Source organism: Papilio machaon, chromosome 29, assembly GCF_912999745.1.
Source record: "Papilio machaon chromosome 29, ilPapMach1.1, whole genome shotgun sequence".
In the NCBI taxonomy this organism is placed as follows: Eukaryota; Metazoa; Arthropoda; class Insecta; order Lepidoptera; family Papilionidae; genus Papilio; species Papilio machaon.
In genome coordinates this window covers 2,959,510-2,978,772 of record NC_060014.1, presented here as the reverse complement: position 1 = coordinate 2,978,772, position 19,263 = coordinate 2,959,510, and the positions used below count along the sequence as shown (strand labels likewise).

The 19,263-nt window shown below is 32.1% G+C and overlaps 1 protein-coding gene across 1 annotated transcript; it reads right to left on the bottom strand.

The window, feature by feature from the left end:
• Positions 1-75: 75 nt before the first annotated feature.
• LOC106717118 (zinc finger protein 91) lies at positions 76-18,878 on the bottom strand. Its single transcript, XM_045685222.1, has 14 exons — positions 18,774-18,878; positions 17,145-17,358; positions 16,516-16,599; positions 9,900-10,023; positions 8,990-9,116; positions 7,445-7,600; positions 6,583-6,737; positions 5,273-5,405; positions 4,511-4,614; positions 4,301-4,428; positions 4,018-4,164; positions 3,045-3,221; positions 2,745-2,785; positions 76-111 (listed from the first exon to the last, which is right to left on the bottom strand). The coding sequence occupies exons 1-14, from the start codon at positions 18,876-18,878 to the stop codon at positions 76-78; spliced, it is 1,731 nt and encodes a 576-aa protein (XP_045541178.1).
• Between the last annotated feature and the right edge of the window lie 385 nt (positions 18,879-19,263).

Sequence of the window (19,263 nt, the reverse complement as noted above, 5' to 3'; positions counted from 1 at the left end):
TACGGGAACGAAAACTGTGACACGAGAATTTTATATATTAGATTTTGACAGAACTAAAAGAGATAACAGCGCCTCTCATCTGTTAAGATATCCTTGACTTTTACCAAATGGCTGAAATCAAATAGGCACAAAATATCACACCTTATAGCCTGTCCTATATATACAGGTCAATGTAACGGTTTTTTTTCTTGTAATATTAAAATATAGTACCAAAATCATACAAATAATTGTAAGGAAAGTTATGAATAAATTAAATAAAGGGAAATAAATTTTTTTTCTATGCTTCAAGTAACGTGTTTTATTTTTTTTTAATCTAATTTTTTTAGTGTAAAATCATGAATTCCGGTAAATTACCAACTAGATATAGTAGTCTGGAAAGATGTCTTTCCAGGTATTTACTTGATAAATATTAATAAATAAGCAGATTCCACTTTTAAAGAAAACTAATTTTTTTTGTAATTTGTAATTTTTGGAACGAAGTTCCTTATTTTTTAATTTTACATGTTCATTCTGTGACTTAAATACGAAAAAATCCCATCCCCTTTTCCCATGAGAGTAAAATTTTTGACAAATACGAAGTATTTCAAATAACTGAAATTCCACTGATGAAAAATAATAACACACAAAAAATACAAGAGAATATGTCGCCAGTGGAAACAAACTTTAAGAGAAAATGAAACAAGATATTCTGAAAAACAATTTTATTTAAGTTTTTTTTACAAATTGTCTAATTAACTACAACAAGTGAATTAAAAAAGTTACTTTTATGCACTACTAGCTGTTGCCCGCGACTCCGTCCGCGCTGAATTAAAAACAAAAACGTAATAAGTAGCCTATGTGTTCTTCCAGACTATGTTCTACATCAGAAGCCGTTCTGGAGATATCTTCTAACATCCATACATCTAAACTTTCGCATTTATATTAGTAAGATAAATTACCAAAAAAATAATTAGGAACAATTTGCACTAATATTTTGTCTTAATTTATTTTTTAATTCCATTCTTTTTAAATGTTGCTTCTTACTCATCTTTACAACTCTACTAAATCTAGGAGTTTTATTTTCTACTTTCTTCTTTTTTATTTCCTTCTTTTGTAATTCATTTCGTTCTACTTCCTTCTTTGTTAATTCATCATTCGGAAGTTCATCATAATGTATACCGAAATCGGTTCTTTCATTCAATTCTGAGAATTCTGTGATATTTTCTCTGGACATTTTATTATATATTTTTAAAAAATGCCAAAACTCAATATCACCACCTTTAATATTTTTTTCATAAAACTCTTTCAATTCATTATCGCATTTATGTTTATTTACAATAGGTTTTGGTTTTTCATATCTATTTGTATTTATTATTTTCTTTTCTATTTCTTTTCCATTCGATTTATGTTTCCATACTTTCTTTTTAAATGGTTTTGCATTCGGATTATGTTTGCGTGTATGTAACTTCAATGCGCTTAAAGTTTGACAGATTTTTTCACAATTTTCACATGGAAATAAAATTTTTTTTCCTATTATTTTTCCTAAACGACTCAATTTTTTCAATCTCGATATATAATCATCACCGTATATTTTGATTTTTAATAAATTTTCCATATTAAATCTTGGTAGTAAATAGTCTTCTTTTAATGTAATCTCTTCATCTTCTATAATCCATTCATCACCTTTTTTAACTAACTTCTTTTTATCTACACTTAAAGTTTTATCAAATTTTCTTTTTTTATCAATTTTAATACTTTCTATTTTATTTAGATTTTTAACGCTCGGTATTATTTCTATTTTTTGTATATTTTTATCATTTATATCGTAATAATATCTAGAACCGTTTTTATTATTTTTTTTATCTTTAAACCTTGGGAAGGGTAGTTTTATATTAATTTTATGTACTAATTTCATATGTCTGGAGAGATTTAATTTGGTGACGTAATCACATAGGGGACATTTTTTTAGCATCACATTGCAACAAACATCGAAATGTTCTTTACAATGATCTATTAGTTTAGATTTAGTTTCGAATAACTGAAAAAAAAAATACACACTCAAAAAAAATCTTAAATTTGATTCTGTTCTAAATTGTTGTTGTTTGTATAAATTTCTAAGTTCCAATAATAAAAAACAACATCACATTAAATATTTCTTCAATTAAAAAAAAAACCACTGATATCATAAGAACATCTCACTAAAACAGTCTTCATTAAAAACATGTCGAATAATTTAAAAAAACGTCAGTGACAAAAATACAACCAATTATATTTTTATCTATATAAAGGTTTATATTACAGGCGACTTTGTCAGAGCAGAAAATAAAAAAAAACTATCCTATAACATGGTCGCATATATCAGCTACCTTCCAATCAAAGTTCTGTCAAAATCTGTCCATACATTCCAGAGATTACTTGTAACAAACATAGCATTACGAACATACAGACAGACAGACAAAAATCCAAAAAAATAAGTTTTTAGTTATTGAATACACAAATACATCATATGTAGGAATTTTTTTTATTACTTTCAGACATGTTTTTCTAAATTTGTATAGATTTTTGTATAAATAAGTTTTAATACTCACTTTAAAACAAACATAGCACTGATGTGTATTTATTTTCAATTTGTTATTTCTTCCAACAATTTCATTATTATTATTATATTTTTCTTTAGCATTATTTTTTCCATCATCATTGAGTTGTGATTCAAAATCATTATTTTGTGATTCGTTATTATTTTCATTTGTTTCCGTTTCATTAACGTTTATATTATTTTTGATTTTAACAAATTTAATGATAGGACCTGTAAAGATTAGTATTTTAAAATTAAAATTGCAAATACATACATTTTATGAATGATTTTTTTCATATAATATTGTAATGTCATGAAAAAAATGATTTTTTACCCAATTTTTGACCAATCTATTAACAAAAAATTTTTGTGTAATTTAAATTACTATATCTAACACAAAAAAAACCAGAGCAAATTAAATTAAACCATTTTAAAAATTAATAAACAAATATAAGTTAATAAATAAATAATAATTTATATTAAAATTTACCTTTTTTTGGTTTACTATTAATTGCCTTCCTTATTCTTTTATTGTACATCCGTCTCGTTTCCTCCAATTCTTTCATCTCTTTCTTTCTCGTCGATTTATCCAATAATTTCTGTATATGTTTATCTGCATTTTCTTTCGCTTTTTTATCTATTTTTACTGTCACTTGGATCCTGTTAACTGTTATTTTTGAGAAAAAAAAAATAATTTTGATGTAGTACCATAGATAATACAAGGAATACCGATAGAGGTAGGCCTAGGAAGAGATGGATGGATTGCATGAAAGGTGGCATGATCAAGAACAGGGTGGTGATCAAGGGTCCCCTTCCGTCATCTCCATTGTCACCCTTGTGACGGAAGGGGTTGATAAACGAGGTGAACGAGCTAGTGAGTACAAAAACATTTTGTCGTTTCTTTCATTCTTGTTAAAAAAAAGAGATGACAAGAGAGTAATGTCTGTTATACTGTTCGTAAGAAACGGGATTCTTACTACGATTTGGCTGTTTGAGCTCCCGATATTTCGGCACCAGTTGCATGCGCCATGATCACGGGTTGACTGGTGTTGTGCGGTAGTGTAAAAAATGTTAAAGATAGCCGTATCGGTCTACCTTCTTTCTGATTCGGCGACCACTACCACTGTCCGCGTTCTCACTGCACATTTAGTCCGCACTCGATGTTATTTTTGTTTGTCGACAAACTACACACTGTGTCCACAGCCTAATCGTGGTAAGAATCCCGTTTCTTACGAACAGTATATTAGTAAAAACCACGAAAGTTTGAAGTTATATGAGTAATTTCTCTGTCTATTTGTATGTACGTCAATTCTTTGTAAAATCCTGCAGCTCAAACGACTGAATAGATTCTAACAAATGAGGTGTCATTCGATTTGTATTTTTATCCTGTGTGTCATGAGTACAGTCAGTCGTTTATTTTTTAAAATTAAAGCTCGTCAGTGGAAATTCGAAGTGAGACTTACTTTTTTCAATTAAATCTTCATCATTGTTTATTATAGTTGCTTTATCCAGAATACTATTCAATTCTTTTGCAAGACTTTGTTCAGAATTTTCTATATTTTTGCATGTTTTATGATTTTCCGTCGTATTTGTTTCTTCATGTTCAATATCTATAAATTGGATTATTTTTATTGTTTCTTTTGACATCTTTAAATCGACTTAAATTTAGATTTATTGATTTTTTTTATTTTACTATTGTTTGTTAAAATAACTTCGTATAAGTTATTTAGGTTTTTTGTTACTTACCGGATAAAAACTCATTTTTCTCCACTTCAAAAAGATCTATTTCTTCCAATGTCTCAATCTCCTTTTTTATATAATTCTCTTCGAGAACATTCTCTTGTTTGTTATCTTCCAGAACATTCTCTGGTTTTCTATATAATATATAAAATTAAATAAATAATAAGCAATTCTTTTATACATGTGATATAAAACTCATTAATAAAATGAACTTACAAACGAGGTTTCGTTTTATATCCGATATAATGACACCTCCTGTAATGTACTTTAAGACAAGTACGCCTTTTGAATATTTTTCGACAAATCTTACAAGATAAATTCTGTTGAATTAAATTATAAATTAATTTGAAGACAAATTCGATGACAATCACAATTTAATGATTCGATACAAATCGATATTATCACAATATAATACACACGATATAATCACAATTTAATGATTCGATACAAATCGAATCATTTAATTGTGATTGGTAATAATAATATTTATTTGATTCAGATTACAAAGATCTATATTATTATACTAGGGTTAGTAAAGGTAGTAAAAAAAGTTATGTTAGTAACAACAATCAAATAAAAAAAAGCAAAAAAAGCAAGTAACGATACAACTTTTTTCAATCCATAGTCGAAATATTTTCAACATAGACTAAATAAATTTTATACTAATACTAGCTCTCGCCCGCGGTTACCACCGCAAGGGATTTAAAAAAAACTAGTTACTATGGACGGACCGACGGACGTACGTATGTATGTATGTTTGTTTCTTTGAAGGTATGTTCGGAACCGCTCAAAAGATCTAGATAAAAATTGTCAGAGATGTAGAGACATACTATGGAAGAACACAGTCTACTTTGAAGTTTTTTTTTTTTAATTCTGCGCGGACGTAGTCGCGGGCGATAACTAGTATTTATTATATTTCGACGCTGGATTGAAACGAGATAAACAAATATTTACTATATTAAAAAGATATATGCTCACATTATGTCCTTTCTTAATATGCTTAATTATAATATTCTTGTTGTTAGTTTGAAATCCACAAACATCACAAATATATTGCTGATCTGTGTGTTTCTGAGCTATGTGTAGGATAATATCCGATTTGTTTATGAACCTACGGTTATAAACAGGTTATAAATAGGTTATCTATATATATAAAAGAAAGTCGTGTTAGTTACACTATTTATAACTCAAGAACGACTGAATCGATTTGACTGAAAATTGGTGGGCAGGTAGCTTAGAACCAGGAAACGGACATAGGATAATTTTTACCCCGTTTTCTATTTTTTATTACGCGCGGACAGAGTCGCGGGTAAAAGCTAGTATCTATATATATATAGTCAGAAAGTGAAGTTAGTTACACTATTTATAACTCAAAATTGGTCGAACTGATTTAGCTGAAAATTGATGGGGAGGTAGCTTAGAACTAGGAGACTGACATAGGAACTTTTTTTTTTATCTTATGTGCATTTTTTATTCCGCGCGGACGGAGTCGCGGGTAAAAAGTTAGTAGGTTATAAACAGGTTATAAATAGTTATAAACAAGTTTTAAATAGGTTATAAATAGGTTAAAATTAATAAACAGGGTTGTTATACCGTTATAAAGAGATTGAAAATATAATAAAACCTAATTATTGACATTAACCAATAATCAGGTTATAATTGAACGATTATAAAAAGTTAAATATCAAATGAATTCATTAATTCTGATGTGATTAATGAATTTATTATATTTTATGATCAATCCTGATCAAACTTGTTAACCTAAACAAGATATGATTCCTTTTATTACAGATTTTTTACATCAGTAAATTAACAATCGTATAGTACTTATCAGATATGTTAGCGGTTTTTATCACAATTTTATGTGTACCGGGGTGATATTTGAAAATACCTATACTAGAATTAATATAAACTATTGGAATATTATTTAAGAGATCAACAAATTTATACAATTATTTGTTTATTATGTATATGTATATCATCGATGGCTCAGGGGTTAAGCACTTGACTTGCAATCTGCAGGTCCTAAGTTCATATCCCGCCATGTATCAATGTGTTTTTCTATTTACATATGTACATTTATCTGATGTTCTTACTGTGAAGGAAAACATCGTGATGCTGCACATATCTGAGAAGAAATTCAATGATATGTGTGAAGTCACTACACTTGACTGTGGTTGACTATGACATAGTCATCTCTAACTTAGGGTAGACTCTGAGACCCTCAGTGGGGATGTATAGTGAGATGATGATGATGATGTATGTATGTAAATTCCATTCAAACTCACCATTCTCCACATACATCGCACTGGATTGTCTTTTCTTGGTAATTATGTTGTTTAATGTGACTATCATAACGGCATTTGCGAGCGAAACGACGTCCGCAAAAACATGTATATTGCTGTTCGGGATAATGAATTATTGTGTGTTTCTTTAAATCACCCTGTATAAAATATTGTTTATTAATAATACACGTTGTTAGTTGTTAAATTAGTCCAAAGTCCCAAAAAAAGTATACAAAAAATCACCCTGTATAAAATATTATTTATTTATAATACACGTTGTTAGTTGTTAGATTATTGCAGTCCCAAAACAAAAAAAAATAAAAAAAAATTGACTGCATAATAAAAATCATCCTGTATAACATATTATTTACTTATAATACACGTTGTTAGCTGTTAGATTAGTGCAAAGTCCCAAAAAAGTATTAAAAAAAATTGGCTGCATAATCAAAAAGAAAGAATTATAAAAGAAAGTTAAATTTAATTAAGTTAAATTAAATAAGAATAGATAATGGAAGCATTGTTTATTATTTTTTAAGTAAAAAAAAAAGAGTAATTCCCAGATCTGTTTTCACTCAAGGTAGGAAAAAGTATCCAATGAAAGCTCACTTTACAAAATTTATCAGCCAGCCAGTTACTATAAGGTAATATAGTTTGGGAAACCTTAAATTATAGCCGTTTTACATTAATCCAGTACAGTAATCCAATTGTGATGAAAATCAGTGAAAGACAACTGAAATAAAGTAAACACAGAATGAAATGCACATCACTGGAACCAGTGCCTTATGTTGTTTTTACGCTACTAGATTACTGTACTGGAATGATGTAAATCGGGCGTTAGATAAAGGTTTAAATAAAAAAAACTCACCATACATTTGAATTTCTTTCCGCAATGTTTGTATGTACATTTATAAGGTCTGATATCGACATGGGTCATCATATGTGCACGTAGATTACCTTTGTTCATACATACAACACCACATATGGTACATTCACACTCAAATTGACGGCCGTGGATGGTTTTCTAAAAATATATCATCATCATCATCATCATCAGCTCACTATACATTCCAACTGAGGGTCTCAGAGTCTACTCTAAGTTAGAGATGACTATGTCATAGTCAACCACAGTCAAGTGTAATGACTTCACACATATCATTGAATTTCTTCTCAGATATGTGCAGCATCACAATGTTTTACTTCACAGTAAGAACATCAGATAAATGTACATAATATGTAAATAGAAAAACACATTGATACATGGCGGGATTCGAACCCAGGACTTTCAGATTGCAAGTCAAGTGCTTAACCCCTGAGCCACCGATGCTCTCTATGTCGCTATGTTTTTATTTATTAACCAGCTGTCACCCGCGACTTTATCCGCGCCGGATTAAAAAAAAACTTTTTTTTGTAATCTTAATATATATAAATCTCGTGTCACAATGTTTGTCCTCAATGGACTCCTAAACCACTTAACCGATTATAATAAAATTCGCACACCATGTGCAGTTCGATCCAACTTGAGAGATAAGATAGTTTAAATCTCAAATTATAGTCGCAATTTTAATTTATTGCTAATTATTTGTCTGTTATTATTTGACAGTCACAATTATCTGTTAACTCTGAATTATTCTAACAGATGTCGATACCTTTCGACTGGGTTGAATAAGTAATCAATAGATGGCGCTGCTATGGTAAATCTACGAACGTGTCATATAAACTTATTAACTGCGCGCGGACGGAGTCGCGGGCGACAGCTAGTATATATATATATATATATAATGTAGCTTTCTAATGGTGAAAGAATTTTTTAAATCAGTTTGGTATTTTTTGAGTTTATTTGTTACATACAAAAAGACAATTTTTTCCTGTTTTTAATATTAGTTTAAATTATTAATATAGTAAAAGAAGGCATAATGACCTATATTCGTGCCTTCCAACTAAAATAGAGTCTGACAAACTGATCTGGTCTTGTAAGAGTCCTGTTATTTCTGTGACAAATAATGTAAAACATCTACAGCCATAGAAAATGACGCACAAGAATTGTCGAGATTTTACTGTTACATTTTTCATGACTACAATACGACAAGGATCATGTGAGATTGACAGTGTGGCGCTAGTGTGATGTTACTTATGTCCACCGGGTCAATTAAATTTGTTGCACTACAAATAACTAAATATCTAATATATAAAATTCTCGTGTCACAGTTTTCGTCACCGTACTACTCCGAAACGGCTTGACCGATTCTCATGAAATTTTGTGAGCATATTCAGTAGGTCTGAGAATCGGCCAACATCTATTTTTCATATCCCCCCCCCCATTTTTTAACTGCGCGCGGACGGAGTCGCGGGCGACAGCTAGTTAGTTTTATAAAAACCATTTTCAGAAGCGTAAATGTCTGAATATACTTACAATATGCAACGTTAATGTTGAATTACTCTTAAACATTTTTCCACAAAACTCGCAAGGTATTGTATGTACATTCACACCAAAGTGTTTCTCGTCCATATGTGTTCTCAGATAGATACTAGCATTAAAGCTGTAAGAGGAAAAGAGAACAAGTTTTATATTTGAACCTACAAGAGAAGAAGAGAGATTTTTTTTTATATTACAAGGTGGCAAACGAGTAAGCGGCCACATGAATCCGCCGAAATGGCGAAGCGACCGCTGCCCATAGACATTCGCAATTGCAGATACGTTGCCTACCCTCAATCGACGAAGGAGGAGACGCACAAAAAGAGAATATTTAACCTTCTCATGCATCTCCTCCTCCCCTTCCCATCCTTTCCTTAAAACAAAAGGGTAGGAAGGGAACGTCGGCTACAATGAGTCATCCGGCACACACATAGACTGTACGCGGAATTACTTCCACTTGACGTCTTTCTTCTGTATGCTCTTGGAATAGCACCCAGAAAGACCCATTCGTGCATCCAACAAATATTGTTGTTGCGGGATCTTCAACTGTACAGATTTGCTCCGCAATCTTGAAAATCGTAGCGACATTTCTCACGACGATCTTAACAGGTAGTGAGCGACTGTCTTTAGCGATAGATAGAAATAACAAAGGACAGTAAAGTCCTCTGTATTCTGTAGAACATCATAGTATAAATCGCTTATATAAGGCTTGGAAGATTTAAGTTGCTTTGTGTACGAAAGACCTAAGGGAAAGGAAGATGAAAGTATTGTGTGAAAAATAATATGCCTAAGTATGAGTGAATTCAGATATGACAGTAGATAGAGATGGAAGAGTAATGTGACGTCACTACGTAGGTTGATGATTGTGAGAGGAAACGAGATATATATATATTTCAACAATACTCACAGTCTAGGGCACAATTCACATGGGTACTTCTTCACTTTACCAAGATGTCTGTCTTTGTGCTTTCTAAGTGTGGAACTGTCACGACATGAGTAGTCACATACTTTGCAATGATACGGCTTAAGATCTGCAATTAAAAGTAAAAAACAACGTAATATACTCGATAACCTAACCACAGATAAACAAATACCTTAAAATTCGACAATTCCAAAATGTTTCTGGTGAAAAATTTTTTCTCACATAACTGTATAACACTAGCGATCGCCCGCAATTCCGTTCTAATCTATATATATAAAAGAAAGTCGTGTTAGTTACACTATTTATAACTCATGATCGGTCTAACTGATTTAGCTGAAAATTGATGGGGAGGTAGCTTAGAACTAGGAGACGGACATAGGAACTTTTTTTTATCTTGTTTGCATTTTTTTTATTCCGCGCGGACGAAGTCGCGGGTAAAAGCTAGTTAAAAATAAACTTAGTAGCCTTTGTTCGTTCAGACTATGTTCAATTAGCATGCCAAATTTCACAGATCCGTTGAGCCTCCATCCAATATTCATGAAATCATTTGAAATTTGAACATATCTTACTAATACAAATGCGAATGTTTAGATGGATAGATGGATGAATGGATATTTGTTTGAAGATATCTCCAGAACGGCTCAACAGATCTTGAGGAAATTTGTCACAGATGTAGAACATAGTCTGAAAGAACACATAAACTACTTATTAAGTTTATTTTAATGCCGCTCAGACAGCGTCACGGGCGACAGCTAGTAATTTTAACAAAATAACTAACAATGTCGATTATCGATATGGCCGCCATGTATGAATGACGTATGTATGTTTACTTTACTTAGGCTTTCAAACGAAATGAAAAGTCCATTGTATTGTGAACTTTATCTTGTATAATTTAATCAAATAATTTTATTATTTACGTGTTGTTGAATGCACTTTAATCGAGATTTACGATTGTAATTTGTTATGGTTAATTTGATTTATGAACTAGCTAGTCACCAGGTTTCTCTCTTATATATTCAGCGTCATAACTTTAAATCTATATATATAAAAGAAAGTCGTGTTAGTTACACTATTTATAACTCAAGAACGGCTTATTAATTTTTTTCTTTAATTCCGCACGAACGGAGTCGTGGGCAACAGCTAATATTACAAATTATAATTATTTTTTTTGTAATGAATAAACTCAAAAATTGTACCATTAGAGAGCTTCATTACATTTACACTAAGTATCATAAGGCTATATATTTTTTTTAATTTCCTCGCGGATGAAATCGCGGGCTAAAGCTAGCGGAGTATAATTATGTTTTATAGTGAGTCATTACGTGGTTTAAGATCATTTTACGATGTATTTATTCAATGTTGGCTGGTTACTTTTCACGAACATATTGCGTATAGGTGAATATTTTAAAGTTAAATTGTTTCAAGATATTAAAAGATATTTAAATGCATCATACTTATATAATAAATGTGAATGTTTAGATGGATGAATGGATGTTTGTATGAAGGTATTTCCGAAACATCTCAACTGATATTGACGAAGTTTATCACAGATGTAGAACATAGTTCGGAAGAACACATAGGCTACTTATTATGTTTGTATTAATTCCGCGCGGACGGAGTCGCGAGCGACAACTAGTATGTTAATATTTTTTCTATTGGTAAAGTTACTACCGCTAAAGTACTTCTACTTCCAAAATTCATAATTTAATGAAATGTAATAATGTTCGAGTTATATTTAAATTTCGTTACATGAGTGAGAAGGAAGATACAATGTATTTGTGGAGTGAAGGAGAGAGACGTATACATTTATAATTTCAACAGAAGGGAGAGTTTACTGTCAAGACTCACACGCCTCTCCCTGGATACCTTTGGGCTACTCCTGTCCAGTAATGTGCCAGAATATAATCAACGCAATAGAGAAGTATTCAAAACCATATTTTTTAATTTATACAATTGCTATAAAAGTCAATTAACTAATTAAGAGCGGCTTAACTCACGTGTGATCGTCCGGTGACGGCACCGACTAGTTTCGGACCCGTCGGGGGTACCGAGTGCGAGACGCGACGCGACCGCGAAGTCCTCAAAATAAACACTCTCCCTGAAGATAGACCCCGGACGGGTCCGAAACTAGTCGGTGCCGTCATCGGACGATCACACGTGAGTAGCCGTTCTTAATTAGTTAATTATTATGTCTCACGAAACAATTTAATTGCTATAAAAGTCATTTAGTTTAAATCGATATTAAACTAAAGGAGTGTAAAAATAAAATTGTCTACATTGTTTTACAATGGTCGTGTACATTAGTAATAATTACTGCATGTATATCTATCTCACCCGGTGTAACGCGACCACACAGAATGCCGACACGAAGTGGTATTAATTCTGCAATCCGTGTGATAAGTGTATGCCGGAGGACAATTCTAGTCCACTTTTTCTTGCAATCCTTTTGCAATGAAAGATTGTAATGTATTTGGCTGGGGAGGTTGTTTAAGAAGGGCAAATATCTTTTTTTTTCTGTACATCCTGTCTTATTTATTAAATTCATATGTAACCTTTGAAATGTTTGCAGGCTTAAAATCATAGATTATAAAAAAGTTTTAGACGATGATAAAAAGCAACGACTTAAATTGAACAACAGTTTCATGAACTCAATAAAAAATAACATAGACACAAGCGAAGAACGTACAGATAATGAAAATACTAAAGAAAATTCATACAATAAACTATGGAAACAAAAAAATAGAAAAAAAATCCTTCGCATGAAGAATTTTAATGTCAATGAAGAAAAAAATAAATATTTAAATGATCACAAAGATATATCAATAGACAATAATATTGTTGAATTTCCGAACGAAAAATATGAAAAGGCGCCAAAACAAGATGACGATTATCAACCAGCTGTTTCTTTAACGTATTTCGAACAGATACGACATAAAATTGAAAAAACCGTCGATATTTCTGAATTCCATGGTGATAATTTCGAAATCGAGTTAAAAAGGATTTTCGAAAACAGGACATGCGATTGGTTTAAGAGTAAACAGCCTTATATTTTAATAAAGAAAATAATAAGGAAGTGCAATACAGAGCATAGAAGGAAAGGATACGGCGAAGATTTCTTAAGAACTTTGACGAGGACTATGAATAGATTTTCAAAAGTGTCTTTTGAATTTACAGAGGATATGGTTGAGGTAATCTTTGATGTCTTCAAATCTTTTATTTGGAACAGTGATTCCCAAATTGCCTTAGGTGGACACCCTAGGGTTAACAGACCCGGGTCCACGATGGTGGGAAGTAATGTTTTTTTTTTATATATATCAAAAGGTGGCAAACAAGCAAATGGCCACCAAAATTCGCCGAAATTGCGAGGCGACTTTTACCCATATACATCCGCAAATGCAGATGTGTTGCCTACCTTTAATCAACTGAGAAGGAGACACACAGAAAGAGGATATTTCCGCTTTAAATTCATCCCCTCTACCGCCAAATCCACTTCCTCATCTCATCCTTTTCTAATAAGAAAAGATTGTGAAGGGAAAGAGGACTTAAATTAGGCTGGCACCACACTCATCAGACGAAACGCGGAATTGCTTCCACTTCACGCCTGTCTTCTTTTTGGCCGTGGCATTTCACGGAGCGAGGCGCCCAAAAAAAAAAAAATTTTGTTGCGGCATCACCTGTTAAAAACTACTAAAAATGTTTTGAATTCACAAGTAAAAGAACAAACATATTAGCATTTCACAGATACCAGCCACATTTTAAAAGAGATCTTTAAATAAAAGCTACTCTATTTATGGGGTTAAGTACATTTACTGTTCTTTTATGAATCTTGACTAACAGAATACTTTCACAAATTTACTTTCAGTTGGTGTTGGAGAGGGTATTTGGAAAGAACGTAGAACTACGCGATAACATATTCGACGTTGACAAATTGCTACGTTATTTACGTAATGCGATGGCACACCACGATAAGTATGAAAATAAAGACTCGATAATCGTTCTCAAACCACGACACTGTTTGTCCGTGTCTGTGCCCGGTTGCTTTTGTAGACCAGGGTACGTTTTAACTTTTTATTTATTTATGCCAAACAATGTTAAATACATCTGCAATCTTTAAAAGATAGAGAGGTTGAGAAAAAATATATTTCCCTTTATTATGAATCTTTTCCTTGTAAGGTTAGGAACGTGAAGGGGATTAGAATTGTCCTTGGGCATACAGTGATGGAGTAACGTCTGTTGACGCATGCGTATTATTGAATTCCAGCTTTTTCAGTTATCTTTTTTCTTTTTAAGATTCGTGGAAAGTTCCGGACAATGTGTAAAACCTGCTGATTGTATCACAGAGTCATCAAACGAGATTTACTTAACAAGAATCATTGTTCACTGATTAAAGAACATTCTAGAATCATGGTATTTTAACTAAACACTGTGGATAGACAAAAGAATTTATAATGTCTTCTGTCTTTTGTTTTATTTAATTACTAGCTATCGCCCGCGACTTCGTCCACGTAGAATGTAAAAAAAAACGTAATTAGTAGCCTTTGTGCACTTTCAGACTATGCTCTACATTTGTGCCAAATTTCATCAAGATCCGTTGAGCCGTACCGGAGATACCTTCAAATTGTGAGTTTCGACTGCCGTGACACTTGTACACATTTGTTGTCTCTGTTTTTTTCAATGAGTATGTAAGGGATGACAATATGTGTCTCGGGAATACGACCTCTGTATATATCAAAATAGCTTCTACCCGCGACTTCGTCCGCGCGGAATAAAAAAAATGCACACAAGATAAAAAAGTTCCTGTGTCCGTCTCCTAGTTCTAAGCTACCCTCCCATCAATTTTCAGCTAAATCAGTTTGTCCGATCATGAGTTATAGTGTAACTAACACGACTTTCTTTTATATATATAGATGACATCTCACAATTCAAAACTAAGTCTATATTTAAACAAAGATGTCTATCCCGATGAGAGAAGAGCTGCTATTGGTTAATTCTGACAGAAAATATGTAAAACCTACATGGCTATAGAAAATGCCATAAAATAAAAAATAACATGACAGCTGCAGTACGAAATGGAGCTCTTTATATCATAAGATGGTAAATGAGCTAGCGGCCATCTAAATACGCATAAAAAGTGAAGCGACCGCTGTCTACATAATCCGCAATTGCAGATGCGTTGCCTACCTATTATCGACAGAGGAGGGGGACACACAGAGGACATATCTGCTTCCTATGTGCTCCCTCCTCTGGCAAATCCACTTCCCCCTTCCATCCTCTCCTTATAAAAAAAGGGTGTGAAAGGAAAGAGTACTAAAATTGGGCCTCTGGGATGCACAATACAAAATAAATAATCTCGTGACATTTTGACATTGTCAGAAGGATGCTAAAAAGCTATAATAATTTATAGTCGCACAAGTATCTTAATTAGTGATGCAACGGAAGTGTCTTACCGGAACCAGAAACGGAAACAGATGTCAAAAATAAATTTTAGCAGAAACGGAAACGGAAACGGATGCGGAAACAGAAGTGTAAATAATAATTAAAAACATATTTACAAAAATATTTTTTTCGATAAAAACAGTTTGTATTCGTTTTTAATTTATTAAGGCATTGGATATCGGTGTCCTTTAGCCTTCAATGTATGTATTTTTACTGCGCTGCAATAAGTTAAAATACGCGTTTTTTTTTTTTATTTATTTTCAGGAAACAAAATTACACTATTTACAAATTAAAGTTCGCCAAACCACTCGTGTTGACAAACGACAAATATATTTCTAACTATATAATGATGATGATATATTACATGGTTATCACTTATTCAAAAGTACATTTAATAACTCGTAAGTATGAAATAGTCACATTTTGCCAGTTGTCAAATTTTATATGGACAACAACTAGACAGTTTACTCCAGCAAGAGAAACTGATTGTTTCAAACAGCAGCAGAAAATATTACGCGCTTAAATTCACAAAATAGTACGTAAACAAACAAATGCGACAAGTGCCGAAAGGCTGCGCACGGACTGTCCGTCTCGCGCCGCGCATTTGGATCTCTCAGCCGTCGTAAAGTTCCGTTTTATCTCCGTTATAAAAGTTGCGGAAACAGAAGCAGAAACGGATGTTGAAAAGCACGCGGAACTTCCGCACTTGCGGAAACGGAAACAGACATCCGTTGCATCACTAATCTTAATGCAGTATTTTAACAACAATTTTTAAATGTCAATGTCATTTTTTGTCTATGATTTTATATTGTCAATTTTCATTGTTTAATTTGACAATACAAAAATGTTCAGTTTTTAAGAAATCTATAATTTATATCACCTTATAATAGTAAAATTATTTAAATAGGTCGATGGCTCCTACGAATAAGGGCTAATGTGCAAACCGACAACTTTACAGGAGAGGCTCTCAAAGTTTCAACCATATAGGAAAATATGCCGCCCTTTTACTACACCAAAAAAATAACATTTACATGTGTAAATATGTATTTGTGTTTAGTGCATGTTAACTAAACTAAGAGGTAGCTTTTATTTTGGTCCTTATACATAGGACCCATCGAGGTATGTTATCAATGTGTAAGTTAGTAAGAAAGATATATATACTCACTTTCATGTATAAGTTTGTGTGTACTAAGTGAATATGTACTGTTAAAACCTTTACCACATACTTTGCATTTATGTGGTTTTTCACCTGAAAAATCAAATTAAGTTAAGAGCCTAATTGTTAATAAAAAAACACCAGACAAACTATACCTCTGTGACACTCAGGAGAAGTAAATGAATTGAATATCTCTAATCAAAAAAGTAGTCTATGTGTTCTTCCAGACTATGTTCAACATCTGTGACAAATTTCATCAACATCTGTCGAGACTTTCTGGTGATATCTTCTAACATCCATACGTCTAAACATTCGCATTTATAATATTAGTAAGAAGTAGTCTAGTCAGTAGTACTCATAGTAACATAGTCTAGAAGAACACATAGGAGGCTACAAATATTTTTTTGGAACGAAGTTCCTTATCGCTCGTTGTGAAAGGGGGCTAGACGGAAAAAATTCTTACGAAAAGTTGTCACGACACTTTTTGCTATAGTAACCATGGCAACGACGTGACAATATATAACGAAAATTCATAGGAAATTCGTTCCATCCGGGTGTCCCTTGACACCTCTCAAGTTTTTTTTTTAAATTCCACACTGACAGAGTGACAGGCAACAGCTAGTAAATATATGTCTCACCTGTATGTACTAACTGATGCTGTTTCAATTTACTTTGAAAGTGAAACTTTTTACCACATATGTTACAAGGTATTGTCGGCTCTGTGTGTACTTTCTTCATATGACTGCTGAGACATTTGACTGTTGTCCCAGAATATGAACAAAATTTACAACTGTATTTTGTGTTGTTGTGTATCTTTTTATGTTGTTGTAATAATGACTTATTGAAGAATATCTGGAATAAATTTAAATCAATGTATTATTAAATAAAATATATAATAAGAAATGGTTATGTATTTTAATATTTTTAACAATTAATTCTTTATAGGGGACAATGTCATTCTTCTATGATATTGTGAATGTTGAAGTCATTTTCTTCAAGTAAAAATTCTGCTAACATTAGTAACTTAAGCATCCTCCCAAGTAGGGTTGGCCACAAGCAGGCGGCCGTCCATAAAAACTTAAGCCAAAACTTTAAGGTTCATTAAACCTTGTGTACCTACCCCACACTTGGGAAAAGGCCAGGCAGATGATGATGATGATTAGTAACTTAAGCATATAGTTTGTAGCAGACATTTGAAATGAAAGTGACATATAGTTTGTCTGAATATATGGTTAGTGAAGTATTAGTTATTTCATACACATGGTGTAATTCAAATAATTTAATGGGACTTACAGAGTATGTAACTACTTTCTAGTACTTTTACTGAATGGGAGCTGATATATACGGGAGTACCTTAGCCCAATTTTTTTTTTAAATCCAGGGTGACCATTCCTGTGCAACTAGGTAGCTGTATAAATAAATATATCAGAAATTTACAGTATCTTACCTTTGAACAAATCTTACAATTAAATTCATATTGAATTTTGTTGTTTATTTTATTCTGTTTTGATGTCTTCATTGTTTTTAATTAAAATAAATAACGTGTGATACCATTTTGTTAAAGCTGGAAATAAAAATGAAGGTACTTCGCGAATACTTTTCTTTTTTAATCTTATTGGTAGATTTGTATAAGAGGATATCGATTTTTTGCTAATGGCCGCTTTACGAAAATATTTTGTTTTTATTTCTTCGCAACCTTTAGATCCCTTAAATTTTAGTTTAATGTATTACGATTGTTCATATGAAATATCTTAAATTATTTGTAATTTGAAATTATAAACAAAACATTCGAAATATTCATATTCGTACCAAAAATTGACTATGTCAAACGTCAAGTCAATCATCGAAACATTTTTTTTTTATTTATTAAGGCATTGGATATCGGTGTCATTTAGCCTGTCTTGAAATTACAAATGTGAACATCGAAATAAAAAAATAACAAAATATAACTAACTTAAACACTAAATATTCTTAAGTTCTAGAAATAAATTTGAACAGTGGTTTGAATAACACTGGAATCCTTAAAATTGTACTCAAATCGTTCGGCAGTATAGTATTATTATGGTCACAGACATACAAAACCAGTGTTGCCAACTCCAATTTTTAAAGAAAGTTAAATTCACCTTTGAATAAAGCTAAAATAAAGCTAAACTTTCAAAGTAGAGCTAAAACAGAAAAATGATTAAGATTTAATAAAAATTTTATTATTGTTATAGAAAAACATAAAATGATATTTAGATTCCATATTATATGAGATATTAAAAAACATGCTCTTCGTCGTCAGAACTATCAACACTGTGACTGTGTGTCAAATCCACTAATGGCAGTCCGTTTGTACTTGGTCTCGAGCTTTCCTCGTCAAAAGTTGACATGGTGCCAATTTTTCCAGGACTTCTTTTGGTACCTTATAGTTGTGGCAAAAAATTTTTGTCCGTAGTAATTCAGATCTGACAGTTAAAATTGAATTAATTTTAAGTCGATTTCTAGACTTGTTTTTGACGATATTTAGCTTTCTTCTTCTTAAATGCCCCCCATTTTTTGGGCCCCTTATCGCCCCCTCCTAATTTTCAAACGCCCCCAAGGGGGCGTTATCGCCCACTTTGGGAAACACTGTGCTAAACGAAGAAAAAATATACTAAACTGACTAAAAATTTGCTAAATTTAGCGTAAAATATGCTAATTTGGCAACACTATCTACAAGTCATCTGTCATTTCGTTCTGAAATAAATAAAAGTGTTTTAATATTGTTCGTTTAAT